Here is a 19,950-nt window from a genome sequence, read left to right on the forward strand (position 1 = left end):
CGTCCCCATCCCCGTCCCCATCCCCATCCCCGTCGGTCCCCTCTGCCCATCCCCGCCCGCCCGCCCCCGCCCCGCGGCGGCGGCGCCTGCCCGGGCTGATTTACGGCTCTGCTGAAAACGCCGCCGCCGCCGCCAGCAACAAGTCGGGTGAGTGCGGCGACCTTGCGGGCGGCGAGGCCCGCGCCGAGCCCGGCCCGGCCCTGCCCGCTCCGGCGAGGCCCGTGCGGCGGCCGAGGCGAGCGGAGCCCTCCGAGCCGCGCCGGGCGGAGCCGCCGGGGCCGGGCGGCTGGAGCGCCGCGCCGGGCGGGCGCGTCCCCGGGCGGAGATGGCGCGGCACCCCTGAGGGATCGCCGGGAAAGTTTCCCAAGTTTCCCCGTCGGGCGCGGACGCGGGCTGTTCCCTCCCGGCGAGGAATGCAACAGACGGCCCGCGATGAAGGCGGGCACCCCTGGCCGGAGCCGCTCGGCAGCGTCAGCCTCCCCTTCCGCTGCCCGCGATGCGGCGACCACACCAGGTTCCGGAGCCTGTCCTCCCTGCGGGTGCACCTGGAGTACAGCCACAGCTTCCAGGAGAGCAGCCTGCTGGCCAGGAGCAGCCTGTTCTCGCCGCTGAAGGATGCGGAGCTGGTGTCCCCGCCGGAGCCCGCGCCCCAGGGCAGCCCGGGGAGCCCCGGCGGCTCCGCGGGGCCCTTCCTGAACTTGGGCGGCGCGTCCTGCGGGAGCGGGAAGGGCGGGCAGCCGCGGGAGCTGCCCGCGGAGCGCCCCGGCGCCTACCTCGCCAACTATGTGTCGGCTGAGTCTCCCAGCGAGCAGGTGTCCAAACCCGGGCTCCCGGCCACTGACTCCAAAGCCTCCTTCGAGGCACATGTCCGGGAAAAGTTTAACAGGATGGTGGAGGCCGTGGACAAAACGATCGAGAAGCGGATCGACAAGCTTACCAAAGAGCTATCCCAGAAGACGGCGGAGCTGCTGGAGGTGCGGGCGGCGTTCGTGCAGCTGTCCCAGAAGAAGCAGGAGGTGCAGCGGCGGGAGCGGGCCCTGAGCAGGCAGGTGGATGTGGCCGTGGAGATGATCGCAGCCCTAAAGCAGCGGCTCAGCGAGTCCGAGGAGGAGCTTCACCGCAAAGAGGAGTAAGTGGGGAGGCGAGAGCCGGTGCCTTGGCGGGCTGGCCTGGCCCTGCGTGAGTGACAGCCTTTGGGGACAAGAAATGGGTATGGCTCAGCTGCTTGCTGAGTTTGAAAGGGCTTGAGAGCTTCAGAACGCTGCGTTTCTAGAGCTGTAGCCCATGTGACTGTGTCCCTGCAAGGCAGTGGACAGCTCCTCGAGCAGGTGGTTCTCATGCTTGACTCCCCAGTGACTAACAGGGCAGGGGACAGCTCCCTGTGCAGGTGGCTTCATACTCGACTACCCCATGACTGACTTTTACACTTCCTAATGCCTCTTGTGCCCCTGGTTTCATGAGGGTAGGGAGAAGGAGAAGCTCTCGTCAGCAGGTAATCTGATTTACACTGATACCTCTAATGCATAATAGGCCTTTTTAAGAATATATGGGTGGATAAGTCTGGAGGAAGTATGTGAGAATATCCAATAACACCTTTTCCCTGAAGCCATCCCACCACAGGCTGCCTGTGTAGTGGGATGGTCTCCTGCTCAACAGTGAAGCTGTACTGGAGACAGTGCTGAAAAAGCCATGTCCAAGTAGTTCATGTCTAATATTTTAGATGGACACAGAACTGTGAAACTGGAATTGCTTATATGGGATTGGGAAGCAGATGCCAGAGCCGTTCTGAATAACATAAGCTGTCTAAAAATACGTTCATGATGCATCCATTAAAAATGTAGTGATAGCTGATATATTATTTATACATGAACTACTTAGTTTATTCAGCACTTGCTAAAACCTTTCAGGCTTTTCAGAGCAACACAACTTATTTTAGAGAAATGCAAATAAAGAGCATTGGTAATGGAGTGCCTCTAAACCAATTCATCAGCTTACAAAGGAAAGATGAGAAGTGCTAGTTGCCATGACACTGATCTTAGAAGAAATAAGGAAGGTGGTGTAGGAGTTCAGTGTAGGAAGTTTGGAGAGCTTTCATCATTCCTTCCTGTAGTCTAAGGACTAAAAGGAAAGATGATGACGGCTCCCACATCAGTAGGAGCCATCTATCTTGAAGCAGTGCTGTAGGTTTTCCAGAAGAGAGGACGCATAAAGGGGGTGGGGATTTTGAGCACCTGGGGTGTGCATCTTACTTGAGGGGATATTCAACAGAACCTCTGATTCTTGAAATATCAAGTGATCCTCATGTAAGACTAAAGGATTTAAGGTGAAACTAAAGATAATAGTATAACTGAGGCAGATTTAAAAGTATGCTGGAAAGAAGCCACGAAGATAACTTATAGCTTGAAGCAGTTTAGGTATTCCCATCTAGCCAGACTGCCCTAATGGGCTCTTTCACAGTGTGATTCATCCTGTTTGTTCTAGAAAACTATCTTAGAGGAGGAGGGATTGCTCTATGAAGGTCCTTCTCCCCTCTGCAGACTCCAGGGGGCCCTCTGGTAAGCAACTGTCTGGGCTAGATGCAGAATTTCAGATATTTAAAGTTAAGTGGTATGAATTTTAGCCCAAACTAAATGCAGAATGTGTTTTTGAAATTCAAGGCTATGATCCAGAAAGGAAAAACAGGAGTGTCAGGAGAAAGCTGAAACCATTCAGTGGAGCAAACCCAAAGTTCTGCAATGCTGCAGAAGAACAGACGTTGTGAGAAAAGAGGAAGGGGGAATGGAGTTATCTGGGTAGAAAGAATGAGTATGATATGGGGAGGATGGCAAAGGACACTGATCTGTAAAATCAGTAAGGCAGCAAAAGCTGTGATTTTTAACTATATGAGGAAAAGGAACAAGGAGGAGGCCACTTGCCCTTTTGGCAGACTGCTTACCAGCAGCACTGTCAGGCTGTGGTTCTGAAGCCAGAAAAGCCTGAACACAGAATGAAGAGAAATGGGGAAACACTGTCCCTCCCACTAGGACATTGCCAGGCTCAGATGGTTGATTATAGAATTCTGGTCATCTCGTAAGGAGGAGGGTGAATGTATAACCAGTAAGGTAGCTCCTAAGTTGGTGCTACAGGGAAGACTGAAGGTCACTTGGCTAGTAAGAAGCACTAACCAAAGAGGCAGCTGCACAAGAGGCTTCACTGGAGTACCCAGGATATTGCTCTTTTAGGATTACGCTTCCACGCAAAAGCAGCAATAGGAATGAGAGAATAGCTCTTACCCAGCAGCCTGGGAATTTGTAGAGGTAAATGTGCCTAATGCATGTTAGGGGACAGGACAGAAGAATATCAGCCCAAAGTACTGAGGGGTAGGAGGGGAGTCAGAGTATGTCACTGCCTGTGTCTGTGCCTGGCCCTGCAACATTGCCTCTGAAGGTACTCTGAGGACACTGAGAGGGTAGGCAGAGGGTGTAAGAATAGGTAGAGTTCACCTAGGAAAAACTAGAAATGTATTGGATTTTTTTTTTGTTCAGATGGTTCCTGCATTTCCCATCTTGGGAGACAACATAGAAAAATGCACTGTTTGGCTTTCCAGTTGAAAGGTCATTGTATAAATAGCAAATTGAGAAGGAAGGTAGGTATAAACAATGCTTTGTAAGAGCAGGACTGGTACTTCTAGAGCAGCCTTTCAGATCTAAAAAGGCCTGGAACACTTAGCTTTGCTCTGGCAGGAGGGAGGCACTGGATGGAATGCTGTAGTAGAGGAGAGAAGAAGGAATGTTCATGACTTTGGTAGCATCAGTGACACTTGTCTGGCTTTCTCATGCACTGTTGTTGAATTCTGAGACCTGTCTACATATTCAGTGTGTGCATTCAAAATGTACTTGGTGTGCTAAAAAGACTTTCTCCTTCAAAAAAGGAGGATCTCAACTTTGGCTTTGATTTCTGGAAGAAGTCCAGATGATTAGAAAGCCAAACAAGGCTGCTTAATGGAAATTGCAAAAGCCAGAGTTCTCACTGCAGACTGTGGAAAGTCAAAGGCATCCCGTAGGGACTGCTTTGATACTTGCTGACCTTCAGAAATAAATGCTTTCGTCAGTTTCTTTGGATTTTTTTTTTCCATAAGTAATCTTGTGAATATGGATAACTTTTCCTAAAATTAACATTGATATTGAGCTACTGTAGCTGAAAATTTGTTCCTCTTTCCAGGAGAAAAAAGAAAAACACCTTCTTCCCTGAAACACCTCTTTGTCCTATTTCAAAGAAAGTAAAAGCAACCAGTCTTCCCTTGGTCCCTGAATGGTTGTCCCTACTACCATATCATGGAATATGGTGCATGTGAAGGCAAGAAAGGGTTTATAATTAATACACATTTCTAGATGTCACAGAGACTGAGGTAGAGCTTATCTAGATCAATCTGAGTGAGGGTAAAAAGAAAATCAGCCCAAAAAAACCCCTACCAACCATCCAAAAGAGGGGAAAAAAAATCTACTCTGAATCTTAGATAAGGTCAAAAAACCCTCTTTTTTGGAGGCTCTTTTAGAGAAGCTGCTGAAAACTTTTATGGGGACCTTTTCAAGTACCTCCTGAAAAGTAACAATATCCTGATAAAGAAGTTTCAAATGTTTATTTTGTGTCCTACATATTGGCTATGGGGGAAAAAACCATTGTTATTTAAAAAACTTCCTCTTTAGAAAGGTACACAGGAAACTGACAGAAAATAACAGTACAATTGCAGTAGGTAATGGCTCTGATTTTGGATCTGATTGTAAAGTCAAATAGGAAAGCTGAGGGAAAGAAAAAATATGAGTGAGCAAGAACAATTTGGTTAGGAAGCCCCCAGAAGGGCTAAGCAGAAAAAATCTAAATTCTTGGTTTAAATGCCTGGTTTTCCAGAATAAGGAGGTGGAGCTGTTCTAGGCCTCACACAGTTCCTTCGTGCCCAGCCTTGCAAAGGCAGACCTTGCACTGCTGTGACTCTGTCCCCCCTCGGAAGAATCTTTGCACCTGAGGGCACTTTTGCTTGGTGGAATTTCATTTCTACTTCTCTGTTCTACCAGTAAAAGCCCACATGTCCTGAACCCTTCCCAGGGCCAAGCATGTGGGACAGAGACATAGAAACTGAGGCTTAGCACGTGGCCTCGTTGTCAGAAGCTGGTTTCTCTCATCTGTTCTCCAAGCAAGCAGTGCCTCTGCAAACTTCTTAACTTTGTAGGGAGTAAATTCTTAGAGTTACATTGTTGTTGCAAATCCAAGCACTAATTTCAAACGACAGCACTCCCAGGTTTTAAGGTTGAGCTCTCATTCGGATGAGAGGAGGAGTGTTGGTTTAGGCCACCAGCAGGAGCAGGGCTGCCATTTGAAGAGCTTGTAGGGTCCATAGGGTTATTTCTTTAACTTGTCAGTTGATTATTTTTTATTTGTTTTACATAACGCTTTTAGCAGTCCAACAAAGGCAGTGATAAAGTGAAGGTATGTTTGTAGCTGAATTTTCTTTTTGTTTCCTTACAAAAATGGCACTGCTAATATGCACGTGGGTGCGTGCTGTGATACTTGTGTTATGCCCACCGGGAGATGAACTGTGTTGGGCAGGACAGGTGAAGGTACAACACTGACTGTACTAATATATAGTTGAAGTAGTATTAGTCTAAGCACAGAGCTGCAGAGCAAAGGAATGATTTAATTAGAAAATGTGCCCTGAAAGGGATTATTCAATGTTTGATGAAGGAGAGTGCAAGTCAGAGTGAGTACTGTGATCTTCAAGATAACGCAGAAGCATGCCCAAAGGGAGTAAGACTTTGTTGAATAAGATATCAAGAAAGGCATTGAAACTAAAACCAGCTATGAACTTAACTTCTAGAGGACACTGAGAGGCTTGTTTCTGGAAGTGATGTAAGAAAGTGGAAACTGGTAGAGTTTGCTTTTCAGTAAGTCTGAACAGGGTAAACATTTGAAGTTATGTTCTTCAGCTGGAAGCTGCCTTCAATGGTGACTTAAACAGTCTCACTTTGTCTCCTAATTATAGAATAAGAGCATTAATGTAGTATGCTGGCTTATCTCTGACAGTAATTTCTTTAACCAGTCTAATGCATTTGTTTTGAGATTGGTCATGCCTCTGCTCTGACATAGCCTGGAATGTGAGAGTTGTTTCAGAATAGCTGTGGTGGGCAGTGGTTATTCTTGCCAGTGGCTTCATCCTAAATTTGCAATTAATGAAATTCTCTGTGCAAATAATGTCTTGACAATGGCATTAAGAGCTGGCTTTTAGAGGTCATTGCACTTTATGCTTTAAAACAGCTTTCCTTAATACATGAATTACGGTTGTACAGCAAAACAGTTTTGATTTACTTTAAGTAGAATACAACTGCAGTTAAACATTGTTCTTCCACCCTCAGTTTTAGGTAGTCCTGCTCCCTCTTTCCTTTTCTTTCATCTTCCCACCGGAGAGATTACTCCCCCGTGGCAGCTGCACAGGTTCAAGCCTAGCGTGACTGTCCCACAGAATGGCTCTGTGAAATAAAGCATTTTAATCTTCAGTGTCACCCCACTAAGTTCAGGGCTCAGATCTGAGCCTGAATGGGTGCAATAACTTTCTGAGGGTGGAGGTGTGAACCTCTCAAATCAAATGTGCTGATAGTGGTGTGGGAATGTGAAACCCCAACCTAATGAATAACAGAGCACCCTTCAGGCAGTAACACCAATCAGATGGTGGATAAGGTCAGTGGCATTAATACTTAATAAATGTACATATTAAATATTTTTACAAGGAAATCACTTTACTGCTTACTGTAGTAGGAATTTTCTCATCTTCAGGTAAAATAATGTGTTTGGTTTTCTGTTGATTTTTAGGCAGAGTTATTCTAAATGTAATTCTCTAAAGGGATTTGATACTTGGGTGCAGAATCTGCATAGAGCCTCATGCTTGTCTCCACCTACAGAGCAGTTGCAGGTGTCAGAGTTGCTGTAATTAGTCCTGGGATCAGTACTATGCATCAGTAGGAGGGCTTGGGTGCAATGTGAGAAATCATTAGCCCTTCTTGACAGGTGTTAAGGAGCTGGAGCTGTCCCATCCTCTGCATCTATCACTAGCATGTATCACATGCTTAGCTGCTGAAAGCCATACAAGCGTATCCCAGGGTCAGCAACTGGTCCAGTAAACAAGAGCTGCAGCTCACTCATCCTGCAAGAGCACTGCATAGCCTGTGGTAAAGGCAAAAGAGTAAATGTCATCTAGCCAGCCTCTTACTTATAACATTATTGACCACATTTCACGCTATTTCATGGTAACAGCCCCCATAAAGAAGGTTTTGGGATAGGTTTCAGTGCAGGCTCTCTGCATCTAGGCTGCAGTTGGAATGCAAAACACCAAACAACTTAAGTTTGGTTAACTGTAACAAGTTAACTCCCTCGCAGAATCAGATTAAAATAAAAGCTTTGGCAGCAAGTCTTTCTTGCCTATAGTGAGTCCTTCCCCCTGCATTTGTTTTTGCAGCTGAACACCTCTGAGCTGCCTGCTCATAAATTTCCCTTGGTCTCCTCTTGCTCTGGGAACAGCTCTTCTCTGGTACTCGGGCAGTACAGGCCAGTACAACCCTCCTGCTGCTCTTGGATACCTCTCAGCTTGCATGCCCCTTGTCTTTCCCTCTCACCTGCCTCATCCTGCTGCTGGCAGTTCAGTGCGCCCTCTGCTCCCTGGGCAGCAGCAGCAATTCCCTCTTCCTGAAAGGTCTTGTCTGACAGGAGCACACAAGACAAAGTAAGAAACCCACCTTTCTCCCTGCTGCCCAGTCACAGCCCTCTAACAAAACATTTTGCATACAACATACCTTAGTATTGGCGTATCAAACTATAAGCAAACAGATGAGATCAATCTGCCATCCATTACAGAAATTGAAGACATCTAAGCTGCACTGAGCATCATCTACACTGCTCAGAAAATTTGGTGCCAGGTTCTATTGCTTATAGGTCTACAGCAAGTGCCAGGGTGAGCTGGGTGAAAGGGGGCAGGAGGCTGCTGGGTAGAAGAGCAGAGCAGGAAAGAGATGGTGCTGGGAGCAGATGAGTTCACCAGGGGAGTTAATAACTCCACGTAACCTTTTCTCAATATAGCAGCAGTGCTCCTGATGTTGAATAGTCAGCACAGGGTAGCAGAGACCTCTCATTAGAAAGGGCAATGCTTCAGGTCTGAGCCAGGCTTTAACAAAATGATTCCTGTTGCAGATGAATGCTGCTGACAAGGCTGTTCTGTCAAGACACAGAGCCCAGTGGGCTGGTGCTGCTGTGCTCTGGTTTATGCCTCTACCAAGAGGGCCCCACAATATTCATAGCCTCAGCTTCCCCCTGACTTCATGAGGAGCACATCTGACCCCTGTGAACATCCATCTTTCCATGAGCAGAAGAGTGGAGAGTAAAAGATAGAAATCCTTTCACATTGTCCTCAAAAACTTGGCAGAGGCCTGGAGAAAAATTGAAACTAAAATAAAGAACATAAGCAAAAACTCATCACAGGTATCCAGAAAAAGAATTGAAGAGAGGATCATCAGTATGGCTTAGAAAAAGTTGGTCAAACTACAAGAGACAAGGAAGGCAGTTAGACAGATAAACAGCAGCTGCAGGAATCTACGTGAGTTCTTTGAACCATTTCCCTGTTGTTAACAGTGAGAGGAGGGTAAAAATTCTTCTGGGAACTCCCTTCAGGTAACCAAGGCACAGGAGGGGCATGGAGCAAGCTCTGTGAGGAAGAGGCATTGGAGCAAGTAGAGAGAGTTTATTAGTAGTCGTTCCTCAGAGCTTGATCTTGTTCTTCTGAGAGATGAGAGTGAAACAAAGAAAGTAGCTGAACTGACAGAAGTGCTGCTTATCAGGACAAGGCGTGTGACCAAGACCTAATGCATGGGTATGCTCTGGCTCCTGTCTTTCTAAGGGGAATTTAGAGAGCTCATTTCAGTTCAAAGGAAAATCTTTAGATTAAAGTTGTTAAAGGCAGGTTCATAGGCTGTACCGAGGCAGCTAAACAAACACAGAGAAATTATGGATATGTGTTACGGCTGCTAATAACAGTCCCTACAAATAATTGCATGTAGGATGCCAAGTTATCTTTAGTAGTCTAGAAAGCAAGGAAAATACTAGGAAATTTATTGCCATTATGAGTCTGTTCTCCTCCTGATAGTCATCTAAGTCTACCTGAAAAAAACACTGCTTCCCCCCGGCCTCCTTATGGCATATCTGATGAGATATTTGTAGGAAAGGAAAATCTGTTGGTGATTATTTGTGCCATAGAGCGGGCAATTAATGAATGCTTTATAATTACCTTTGCTGAGACAGTTACAAATGTTAGTGTTCTTGAAACTATCGCCCTTCTAAAAATGAATACCAGGTACTCGCTGTTTGTGGCTTCCCACTGCAGTGAGACACACAAGCTGGCTGTGTCCCTGGGAGGGACGTCCTCGTGGTGTCCCAGGCTGGTGGCTCCCTGTGCTGCCCACCCTTCCCTGCTGGAGGGCCAGCATCCTGCCAGGCTGTGCACAGCTCTTCCTTACCCAAAGGGGAAGGGATTTGGAGCCAACCTGCTGAGTTTCTGTCCTTTTGTGCTTCCTGTCCCCTGGAAAAGAGGAGCCTGATGGAGTGCCAGCGGCTTCAGGTTGCTCCTGTACTAACCCAAAACCAGAGTGGCATCATGAAATCGAAGAAGTTACAGTGCTGTAAGTGCAGTGAGAATAAAGCCCTAAAACTGACCTTAATGAGTTTAGATTGGCTTGTTCCTAAGCATTCCTCAGTGGCTCTTTAGGATCAGGTTGCTCTGGGCAAGCTAGTAGTCACAGCAATTGTACAGAGCCTTGAAATGGAGTGGAATAGCTGAGTTTAACAAACAAGGAACCTCTCTGTTTCTTAAGCCAGGTTTTGTGGGTGAGTTAATATAAACTAATATTCATCAATGTCCTTCGTCCAAACAATACATCCTTGTTTTTACCTCATTCCTGCCATTAGATCAGCCATGCAAGCAGCACTCTGCTGTGGTACAGAGCAGGCAGGCACAGCCTGAATCCTAGGTGGTGAATTTCCATGGCTGACCACTTGTACCCAACTCTTCTTGGCACAAAACAGCTCTCTGTTAAAACAACTATACTCTGTTAAACTGATTACCTACACTATTCTGAGTTAAAACAATGAAACAGAAAAACTTGGTATTTGTCACAAACAAGCTAAGCTTTGAAAGGTTATTTCTGCTACAAACTGTTTCCTGCTTTCTACTTAAAATGCTTTTTCCTCAGGCGATGTAATTCTACCAAGCAATCCTGCCCTTTCTCATTTGGCAAGAACCATTTCCCTCAACTCCCACCCGCTCTGCTCTGTACAAAGCAAAAATTAACATGGTTTCATTGCCAGACTAAGAAATATTTATCCTGGCATTTATTAACCAGGGAAGTCCTACATGTTCAGATTTGCCATTTTTTGTAATACGTGCTTCGATCTGTAACCAGACTTCTCCCACCCAGATACTCCTGTGATATCAGAGGTGCAAATGGTGGCCCGATTACTGATAGTAAACTGATAGTATGCAGAGAGGTTCGAAATGAGCTTTCACAGTCAGTGGTTCTGTCCTGGTTCCTTCCAGTTGTGTTACCAGACAAGACACGTTTCTAAACTCCTGGCCTAAAACTTGCTCTTCCCACGCATGCACTCCTTGGTCTGTAATCTCTAGATTATCTGTTAATCTCCTGTGCTCCCACCAGCTCCAGATCATAACACTGCACTTTGACATACTTGCAGGATTGCAGCCAAAATGAAGTTCAGTGGCCACAGCAGCCCTTTTAAGTTAGGAACCACCCCAGAAGCAACATTAAGCTACCACTGTAAGATTATGATGAAATGGAAAGATGAATTTGGGAGTTCATCTGTTTCTCTTCCTGTTTTAGTGATGATATTCTCATGGTTAAGTAAAAAAGAAATCAGATATAGCTGTCTCCATCACCTTGAGAGCTGATGCTTAGTGACATTTCTACCCTGTGGACCACTGAAGACTATTTCCAAGAGACCTAATAACGGGAAAAAAACCCCACCCCAAACCCACTGCCCATAAACTTAAATTCAGCTTTCAGGTTTCCAGATCTTTGCCTTGTCCACAAAAAAGTTGAAATAAAAGACAGTAATGAGCCACCACAGGCTATCACCATGAAAAACAGGAGAAGCATCAGTAATTTTTGACAATGGTGAGACCAGGGTCCTTCTGTTATTTAAATGTGGCCTCTCTGCAATGTTTCTGTCTTGCAGAGAAGTTGTTACTTTCAACCACTTCCTGGAAGAAGCAGCAGAAAAAGAAGTGCGGGGGAAAGCCAGGCTGCAGCACTTCATCGAGAACCTGTTGCAGCGCGTGGATCTGGCGGAGAGGCAGCTGGAGTATTACCAAAATCAGCAGATGGTGTGCCACCACACCGACGGCAGTGAGCACGTGGTAAGACACCAAAGTCCTTCCCTGCACTGAAACCCTTGCCCAGAGGGAAAGCACTGCAGGTTGAGTATGGGTGGGCTCCATGGATTAGGCTGATTGCTGCTCCAGGCAGATGTGCAAATGTAAAGTGTTCTTTCAAGTGTGTTTTATTTAGGTTTTAAACCTCTGAGTGAAAGGAGCAGAGAGCGTAAGAGCAGCAATAGCCTAAGATGGCAAAGGGAGAGCAGAGAATAATTAAATATTTGACATATATTTAAATTTTTTTCCAGTTTTGGCCACTGCTGCTGTTGCTTTTGCCACAAACACTTTTCTTTTTGTCACTTAGTGACGTGGCAGATTTTTTGGGATGCCTAAAGTCTTTGAGGAAAAACATGGATTCCTATAGGTGACATACCAGCCTGCTGGCAAATTGGCTTTAGTTACCTATCATGGGAGACATAGTAATGGTGAATGGATTCCCACAGGCCTGTCCCCCATGGATTAGAAGCTACAGCTGTCTGAACTTCGCTTTAAAAAATACATTATTTCTCTAAAAGCCCTCATTTTTAATGCCTACACTCAGTATTTTTCCTACAATGCGTTACATTTATATGGCAAGTTTTAGGCACAGGATTTCCAAAGAGCATTTCATTTAAATGAATACCCCATGCTGCCTGTGCTAATTGCTCACCCTGGGATGTGAGAGGAAGGCTTTTGATCATGCACAGCAATGAACAGGTATGCAGTGGTGGAAAGGAAAGGCTCCCGTAGCCACTTGGAAGACAAAGAGCTTTAAGTAAGACCTGAATAAATATAGATGTGCTGAAGGCCAGTGCAGGACATCTCAAACAGTGTCCGTGAGAAGATTGAGTGGCACCATAAAGATGATCCTCAATGCTAAGCCGTCTCCCTTGCTCTTGATGTGTTTACTGGGATTCCTACCTCAGCAGCATTCCTTGGGGAAGGCTCTAATTTTTAAGGCAGCTGTCCTGCTTTCTGCGTGACTTCAGCATTCCTCTAAGGTCATCCATCCAAATACTGGCCATCCCGACCTTCAGGAGGTAATTACAGAAAAGCACACTATGAGATGGCTTCAGACTCCATCCAAGACAGATGACAAGCAAAGTCAGGCTGGGCAAAAATCCATCTGCAAAGCGTGGACAATACCAGGGACACAGGGAACATTTACAGGAACATAATCATTTTCAGATGCCAGATCTGACTTGCTTGGCTCAGTGACTTCATTAAATGATATTCAAAGGCTCAGTTTAGTAGCTCTGATGGGAGCTCAGTACAAAGAACCGATTTAGTAACTCAGACCGATTTAAGCTGAACTGGAATCAAGCACCTCCTTTCTGGACCCCCACCAAAAGAGGGACCAGACAAAGTGTTTTCACACTGTGAACCAAACTGTTGTAAAAAATGAAGTCATGCAAATTTGTGGTGGCACTGAGGCTGTGCTGTCCCTAGCTGGTCTCAGGATTTGGAGTGTGAAGGGAGAGAAATGTTGCATCCCCTCCCTCCACCCTTCAGTGCAGCTCTGGCAGAGCCAAGGGCTCGTAGCTGGAGTAAGGCACTGGTGTAAAGGAAATGTACCACTGCAAATTTAAAGGCTCCGAGAGAAAGTTAATTTAATACAGCTTATTCAGGCACTGCCCCTTATTAACTACCTCAAACACAATAATTACTTCTCTCTGTATCCATGCTGTTTAATCTAATGTGAAAGATCCCTGTTCAGCCCTCACTTCTTTGGTAATTTACTTTGATTATAGTTAGAATAAACATAATGGGAAAAATCCAACCACTAACAACTCACATATTTTGAATTTTAAAAACATGTTCGTAAGCAGGAAGAGTAATACTCTGTAAAAAGAGGATTTTTTTCTGGTTTCTTCCATGGATGTTCTTCTGGTTTTAACAGGAGGTGAGAATGGAAATACAATTTTAAAGACTTTGTATATTTTATCCTTGTACTTTAGTTACTTGATAATGTAATATTAATAACCTGGTTTTGTTTTCATTGCAGTTTACAGACATTTCATTAAATAAGAAACCCAGATGCCTGTATGTATATCTCTTTTTTTTTTTCTCTTACTTATATACACTAAGTTGACATGTTTACATTTCTGCTTTTGCATTTCACCTTATCCAAAAGCCTGATTCAGGTTGGGTTTGGATCAGGTTCTTTACCTGTGTATGATCTATATTTGTAATCTATAGAATGGAGGAAACCCAGATTTCTGCTAAATTAAAGCTAAAATCAGATGATCTCTAAAGAAAATAAAGAAGACAAATTTTCTGTTAAACGAATTACTCCTTCCTGCTGACTGTAACAGCCTACTGCAAAGCTACAGGAGTTGAATCTCTTTGGCAAACACAGACCCGGTTTCAGTTGAAAATATCTTTAACATTCTGTAGGTAGGAGAGAGACAGTTGTCATTTCCTAACTGACAGTAACACTGTAGACTTAAAAATCACGTGTAAGCAGACAAGTGCCCTGACAAAGCAGGGGCAGTAACATCATCTCAGGTTACTCCAGCAGCTGTCCTGGGAGCAGCAGAAACAACAGGGGCTGGTCTCCATGTCTTTGGGACTTGGTCATGAGTCCCAGCAGGTGATTTGGAGCATCATATGTGCTCCTTGGCCAAGTGGTACCTTCTTGGGTACCTTCTTAGCCTGACTGTGAATTAGGGACAGACATCCATCTTCTCTACCATAAACTCATTCAATTTAAATACAGTTTGGCCCCTTTAGGCAGTCCCCTCTGACCATATTAACCTCGACCTTCTGGTTTCAATGGCATCACTCAGGGTAGCAGAGGAGTGCCTTACAGCACCTGCAGTCACCTGCAGTAATGCCTGCATGTGTTCTGGAAATAAATGATGTAACTTTTTCACTACAACATCTGAGAAAAACGGAGTGCTGCATCTTTTAACAACAACTGTAACAAACAGTGCCCAAGAACCAATTGTAAACTGGAGTGGCCAACACCTGTGTTGACACACAAGTCATTCCTAACTCCCAGCAAGTGGTGAGAGCCCAGGCCTGCACCAGGCCAGCATGGCACAGTGCCTGCAAGCTCCAGCTTGGACCTGCACAGCATTTCACCTCTCAAAACTTCCCCTAGTGAATTATGGTTGACAAAGCTGCCATCCAGGTAATACAGCTGGTCCTCGCTGCCTCCCATCAACAAATACAGAGGCTTTCATGACACCCTCCTGGTCTTCTTAAAGAGCAGGAGAGGGTTTGTACTGTACACACACTTGAATAACCATAGCTTTTTCCAAAACTGGCTTTATCAAGTGTGCTGCAATATCATTTAATTCCCAGAAGAAGTAATAGTACAGATACATGGTTTTGAGAAATAACGAGCTATGGAAAATAGTCCTATGGGATCCCTTAAGAGATCGACTTGTACATGAGCACATCTGTTCTTCACTTCAGTCACAGGAGCTGGGCAGACATGAGCTGGTGCCTTATGTTCATAGTTCTGCTCTTATACGAGATGTATCTGCTGTAAAACATTTCAAAATTTTGCTAAAAGGGACTGAAATGATCTTACTTAGCTAAACTGTGGAACTGCAGTTTCAATGTAAAATTTTAGAGCAGAGTGCATGGTTCAGCCTTTGCAGCACCAGGCACTGTGCTGTCACTCCACCTGAGCTCACCAATTTCTGCAAATCCTGCTGGGCTTGAACCATCACAGAGAGAACAAAGCATTCATCTTACTTTGGCCTTTAAGCTTTCACACCCTTCTTCCCACCAATTTTTTTATTCACCTTTCCTCTTCTCCCGTTTCAAATCAAAGCCTAAAAGCAAAGCTGAAGTTTCCCTTTAAGTGTGTGGTCAGCACAAAAGCAGAGTGTGGAGTTTGCTGTGGTATTGACCATTAGTAGCAGCAGCAGCTCCCTTGGGGAGCTCCAAGGCAGCACTGAGATCCCACCAAAAAATTCCTACAGTTCCTCCACCCACTTTCTACTGTAACATGTGCTGTGTGGTCTTCCAGAGACCATGGGATCTTTATTCTTTGCAGAAGGTTACTGTGAACCTCTGCGTCTTTAAAACTGATCACAAAGTGCAGACCCCAGTAAGGTCTCAGCACTCCAAAATCAGCAGAATGCTGATTGGATTAAAAGTTAGATGAACATGCATAAAGAGTCCACCAGTAACACATGTGGGTATTATTTTAGTGAGGAAGGCTTTTGAGCCCTGAGAAATGTGATTCATCTTTCAATTCTGTTTTTAACATGCATCCTGGTTCTGTAAAACAAAGCTATTTTTGTCTTCAAAAATGTTTGGGTTTGGGGTATTTTGGGGACTTATCACTTTGCAAGATTGAATAATAGTTATTAATGATCACTGTTATTAATTTCAGGAGCCGAGGAAGTCAACACGCTTCATATAACATGCCTGATGCAAAGCCTCATTCCTTTCAGAAAGGAAGAATCTTGTTGAAAAAAGCAAAGGATGAAAAAACCAGCTTGCAGCCAGTAAAATGCTTCTATGAACCTGTTGATTGCCCGAGGGAGATATGGAGAGCACAAAAGAAGGGTGAACCAGTCTGCTCTGCCAGGAAAGTGAGCTCAAAATCAAAGATGGGTAAAAAGGCCAAGCCGCTGCAGGAGCGGTGAGCAATACGCAGTAACGCAGGAACTTGGCTTCGACACAACAAATATTGAACCAAGTTAGTCATCCCACTTTTTCCTATCCATCTGCCCATGCCAAAACATATCAGCTATAATATATAGAAATATATACATATGGAAGATTTATATTATTTAGTAACGCCATTCCCTCTTTGGGTGCCGTAAGAGAAGTGATGTTTTATTCAGTTTACTTGGAGGTTTTTCTATTTATTCATGTATTTATTTATTTATTTATTTAGTCGTTTATGGAGCTTATTTTAAATGACTGCAGTTATCTTGCTGGGCAGTGCTGTGGCTGTATGTTTAATTATTTTACTGGCAGCATGCGGCCTGGTAATTTATTTTCCATCTGTGTTGTTGCCGAAGTTCAGAAGAATCCATTTAATCGGCACCTAAATATCCAGTCTTTCAGCTTAGGTTGTTGAAAGATCAGTGACTAACTGTTACCTGCACAGACAGATGCAAAAAGCCTACTTGAGTTGCCTGAAGGCTGTTTACAGCAGTAGATTGCCACCCTGGATTTCCTGCTATAGGCCCAGTCAAACACATTTCCATGTTTTATTGGATACATTAAACCACTCGATCTTGCCAGCAGCCACACTGTTCTGTTGGTACAAGTTTGGGCTCTACTGGTGTCACTTAACAAGGAAACCAGAAGCTGGTACTGCAGCTCTGACAAGCCCAGACCCAGTTGAGCCAGAGGAGGAATTTCAGTGCCAAGTGCCAGTGGCAGGTTGTCAGCTGTGGCGCAGTGAGTGACAGGCTAAAGCAACATGTTACTGCAGGGCATGGTTCCCAACGCCTGTGCTTGTTCTTAGGCGTGAGAGGCCTAAATGGCCACCATCGTAACCCAATCCCTTCACATTTTTGTCTCTGAAGAATCCTTACAGGACTGAGATCCCTGAATTTCAACAAAATGCCCAAGTGCAAGGAAGTTACAGGTGACAGCAGAACAGGAATGCACATGTTTACATTGGTTTGTGCCAATTAAAAGGATCCTTATTTATCAGAGTATTTATTTATCAAGATGATTTTTTGCGTGTACAGGTTTTTGGTAACATGATTCCTTATGCCATGTTTACAGATATGAACATCCTGATGATGTTACTGATGAGATTTGTTTTCTCAAGAAAAAGAAAGGATAGGTGAGAAAAGTCTCTGTGATTTATTTTTTAAATGCTCATAACAGGTGTAAATTGTTTATGTGGAAGGTGATTTTTACAGTATGTGTACAAAGATTTGTGAAAAATGTTTTTCATTTTTTATAACTATGTCTGTAAGCAGAACTGAGTATTAAAAGACAGTGTATCACTATGATTACTGCTGCAATAAGCACCAGAGTTGCAATATTTTTAAAGCAGAAGATGACTGATCAGTCAGCTGTGATCAGGTAACTACAGATGTCATACATTTGTCAGTGTACAGACCTCCCAGAAAGTAGCAGAGTGAAGAAAAAGAGTATTATTCCTCACTTTTATTTTAAATAGTATATATAGAACAATCAGATATATGTTTAAAGTTTCTCAACACTGTTTCAGTAGAAAGTCACAGTGTAAAACCAATTCAGGTATTTAGGTTGTAATGATATTTTAATATTTATTTACCTACGTCACAAGGCCACACTTGGCCTTTTGCTAGGCATTGTGTGTGGTGAAAAGGAGCTGTTCATTGTGTTGCATGGGCTTGGGTCAGATTGTGTGTCATGACAACTTTTATAGGCAAGCTACAAAATAGAAGCATCCTTGAGTTTTTTTCTATTGCTTCCCACATTTACAAACCTGAATAAATTACCTTTATTGAAGGTCATAAAGGTAAACTTTAGAAAGATAATAAATTAAAATATATTAATCTGTTTCTTTATCCACTTGACACTGAAAGAATATTTTTATTTTTAAATGCCTATTTATTCTGTTAGTCACCAAAGTTAAGTGCAACTACTAGTTCACAAATGAGATGTTTATTTTATTATTTATCATGCCAAAATCTTGACTGTAAGTTGTCCTTTTGGGGGAGGAAAAGAGTAAAAGAAGTTGCATGTTCTTAAACTTTTCAGAGCCTAATTTACAGTTACTTGCTGAAATACGCCAGGTTAGTTAATTAGGAAGAAATTGGATTATACTGTAACCCCAGATAAAAATTTTTAGAATATAAACGTTCTAATAATAAAGATATATTTCTCAATTATTGTGTCATTTAACTCTGTAAAATACAGTGTTTCTTATAAAAGCTTAAGAAATAGCAGAGAAAAAGACAAGAGGCAGCAGCCTGGACTTGGGTTTATCCTTCAGGTAAAGCAGGTCAGTGAAGGCGGGCTGTGGTCTTCCACAGCAATACAAATCAACCTGAAAGAGCTACTGCATCTCGCCCACGTGGCTCACACGTGTCACCTGCTGCTCTCCTGCTGTCCTGAGGCATGAAAATCATTCCTGAGATGACACACAAGGTCAGGGAACCTGCCCAAAGCAGAGGCAGGGGGAGTGGAGAGCTGGGTCAGGCAAAGGAAATGGGGAGCAGAGGGGCTCCCCAGGGGATGTCAGGGATAGTGTCTCCCTCACACACTACCAGTTGGTGAGTCATCATTTCATCAAGTCTCTCCCTGGTTAGACTTGGAAAGAGGTTTTCCTGTGGGGGAACCACACTCCTGTCAAGATGGTAACCTTTGGGAGAGATGCTGTAGAAGACTTCATGAGGAGACAAAGTCCCTCTGATACCTGAGAGCTTAAATAGTGTTTATCAAGAAAAAAAGGCTCCTTCCCACTCATGTTTACACAACTTACTAGCTCATTTTAAAGTTATACTCGCATCGAAGTGAATTTCACTAGGACCTGGATACCTCATTCCCCTATTCATTTTTAAAATCCCACCTCATCTATAACTAAAAATACCTCAGAGGAGTATGTGTACTGGTTGAGCCCTTACAGGTGAGCTTTCTGCCTAAAACAAAATGTTCTTACCAACATGAGATATTATAGGCCAGGAAAACAACAGACTAATTGAAACCCAGACCTTTAATTAGAGCTATACATAGAAAAAAATAATCACTGTGAGATGCTCCTGCCAGTTCAAGAAAAAGCATGTTTTTAAAGCACTGAATGACATCTGATCACCCTCCCCCACCTCCGAAGTAAAAACAGCCTCCCTCCTAAGAGAGATCTGAACACATTTGTTTTGTTTCAAAGGAGAGTTACTGCAAATATTCAATGGGATATTCATAATCCAAGGGGCAGCCACCAATTAGAGCAGTTCCTAGGTCAAACAAATTATCAATTCCATCATCCCTAATAATCCTTCCAATGCCACTGGCTCATTCAATCTACTTGAGCAAAATCCAGCTCTTCTCTCTTTATTCTGCGTCATCAGATAGTTGCCTCTATTCGTTCTTACCTCAGACTAACGCTGATTGTTTCCATACATCCTGTCTGAAGTGGCTGGAGTGGACTATTTTAGTGCTCTCTGCAGTGGGCATGGGCATTATTTTTTATTGGTTTTTTAGAAAAAATAATCCCAGAAGTGATTTTATGACATGAAACATACATCAAGCTCTTAAAAATAGATCCTGTTGCAACACAAACAAAATGTCCTTTCCCATTTCGTTGCTAATGCCACCCTCTACCTAGTCACGCTTTTTTTATTCTGGTCTCTTGAATTTTCATTTGTATATCTCTCCAAGGAGAGGGAGAAACAAGCAACATAAGTTAAATACAGTCATTGGTTCGACAAGCCTTTCCCCTCTCACTGTCTCAGTCCTAGCATCTCCCACTGCAGGCAGGTAGAAGTTGGCTTGAATTTTTCATAAGATGATGGAAAAAATATATACAACAGATTTTGAGTTCATTATGTTATGAAAGAGGAAGAGGCTCTTCTCTGAGAGGGGAAGGGAAATAG

General features: G+C 43.9%; 2 protein-coding genes across 3 annotated transcripts in view; one reads left to right on the plus strand and one right to left on the minus strand.

The window, feature by feature from the left end:
• RTKN2 (rhotekin 2) overlaps nucleotides 1-19,950 on the minus strand; it is a 139,081-nt gene that overhangs the window by 47,443 nt on the left and 71,688 nt on the right. The window contains exon 1 of one of the 2 annotated variants that reach the window (XM_050340764.1): nucleotides 938-1,072. The exons of the other annotated variant lie outside the window; for it this stretch is intronic. The gene's annotated coding sequence lies outside the window, so the exon portion shown is untranslated. Of the gene's footprint in view, nucleotides 1-937; nucleotides 1,073-19,950 lie in introns of those variants that run through there. 2 annotated transcript variants of the gene reach the window in all.
• Nucleotides 121-18,246, plus strand: ZNF365 (zinc finger protein 365). The gene is made up of 4 exons (XM_050340783.1): nucleotides 121-1,129; nucleotides 11,263-11,443; nucleotides 13,446-13,483; nucleotides 15,795-18,246. Exons 1-4 carry the CDS (start codon nucleotides 414-416, stop codon nucleotides 16,048-16,050), a joined length of 1,191 nt encoding a protein of 396 aa, XP_050196740.1. The 5' UTR covers nucleotides 121-413; the 3' UTR covers nucleotides 16,051-18,246.

Source organism: Myiozetetes cayanensis, unplaced genomic scaffold (genome assembly GCF_022539395.1).
Source record: "Myiozetetes cayanensis isolate MyiCay16 unplaced genomic scaffold, myiCay2020 scf10, whole genome shotgun sequence".
NCBI classification, from domain to species: domain Eukaryota; kingdom Metazoa; phylum Chordata; class Aves; order Passeriformes; family Tyrannidae; genus Myiozetetes; species Myiozetetes cayanensis.

Bases quoted from the DNA above. Each gene is read 5' to 3' on its own strand.
- ZNF365 (XM_050340783.1), top strand. From the start codon at position 414: ATGCAACAGACGGCCCGCGATGAAGGCGGGCACCCCTGGCCGGAGCCG. The intron at 1,130-11,262 runs GTAAGTGGGGAG...TCTGTCTTGCAG, and splicing joins GAGCTTCACCGCAAAGAGGA to AGAAGTTGTTACTTTCAACC. The intron at 11,444-13,445 runs GTAAGACACCAA...TTTTCATTGCAG, and splicing joins CCGACGGCAGTGAGCACGTG to TTTACAGACATTTCATTAAA.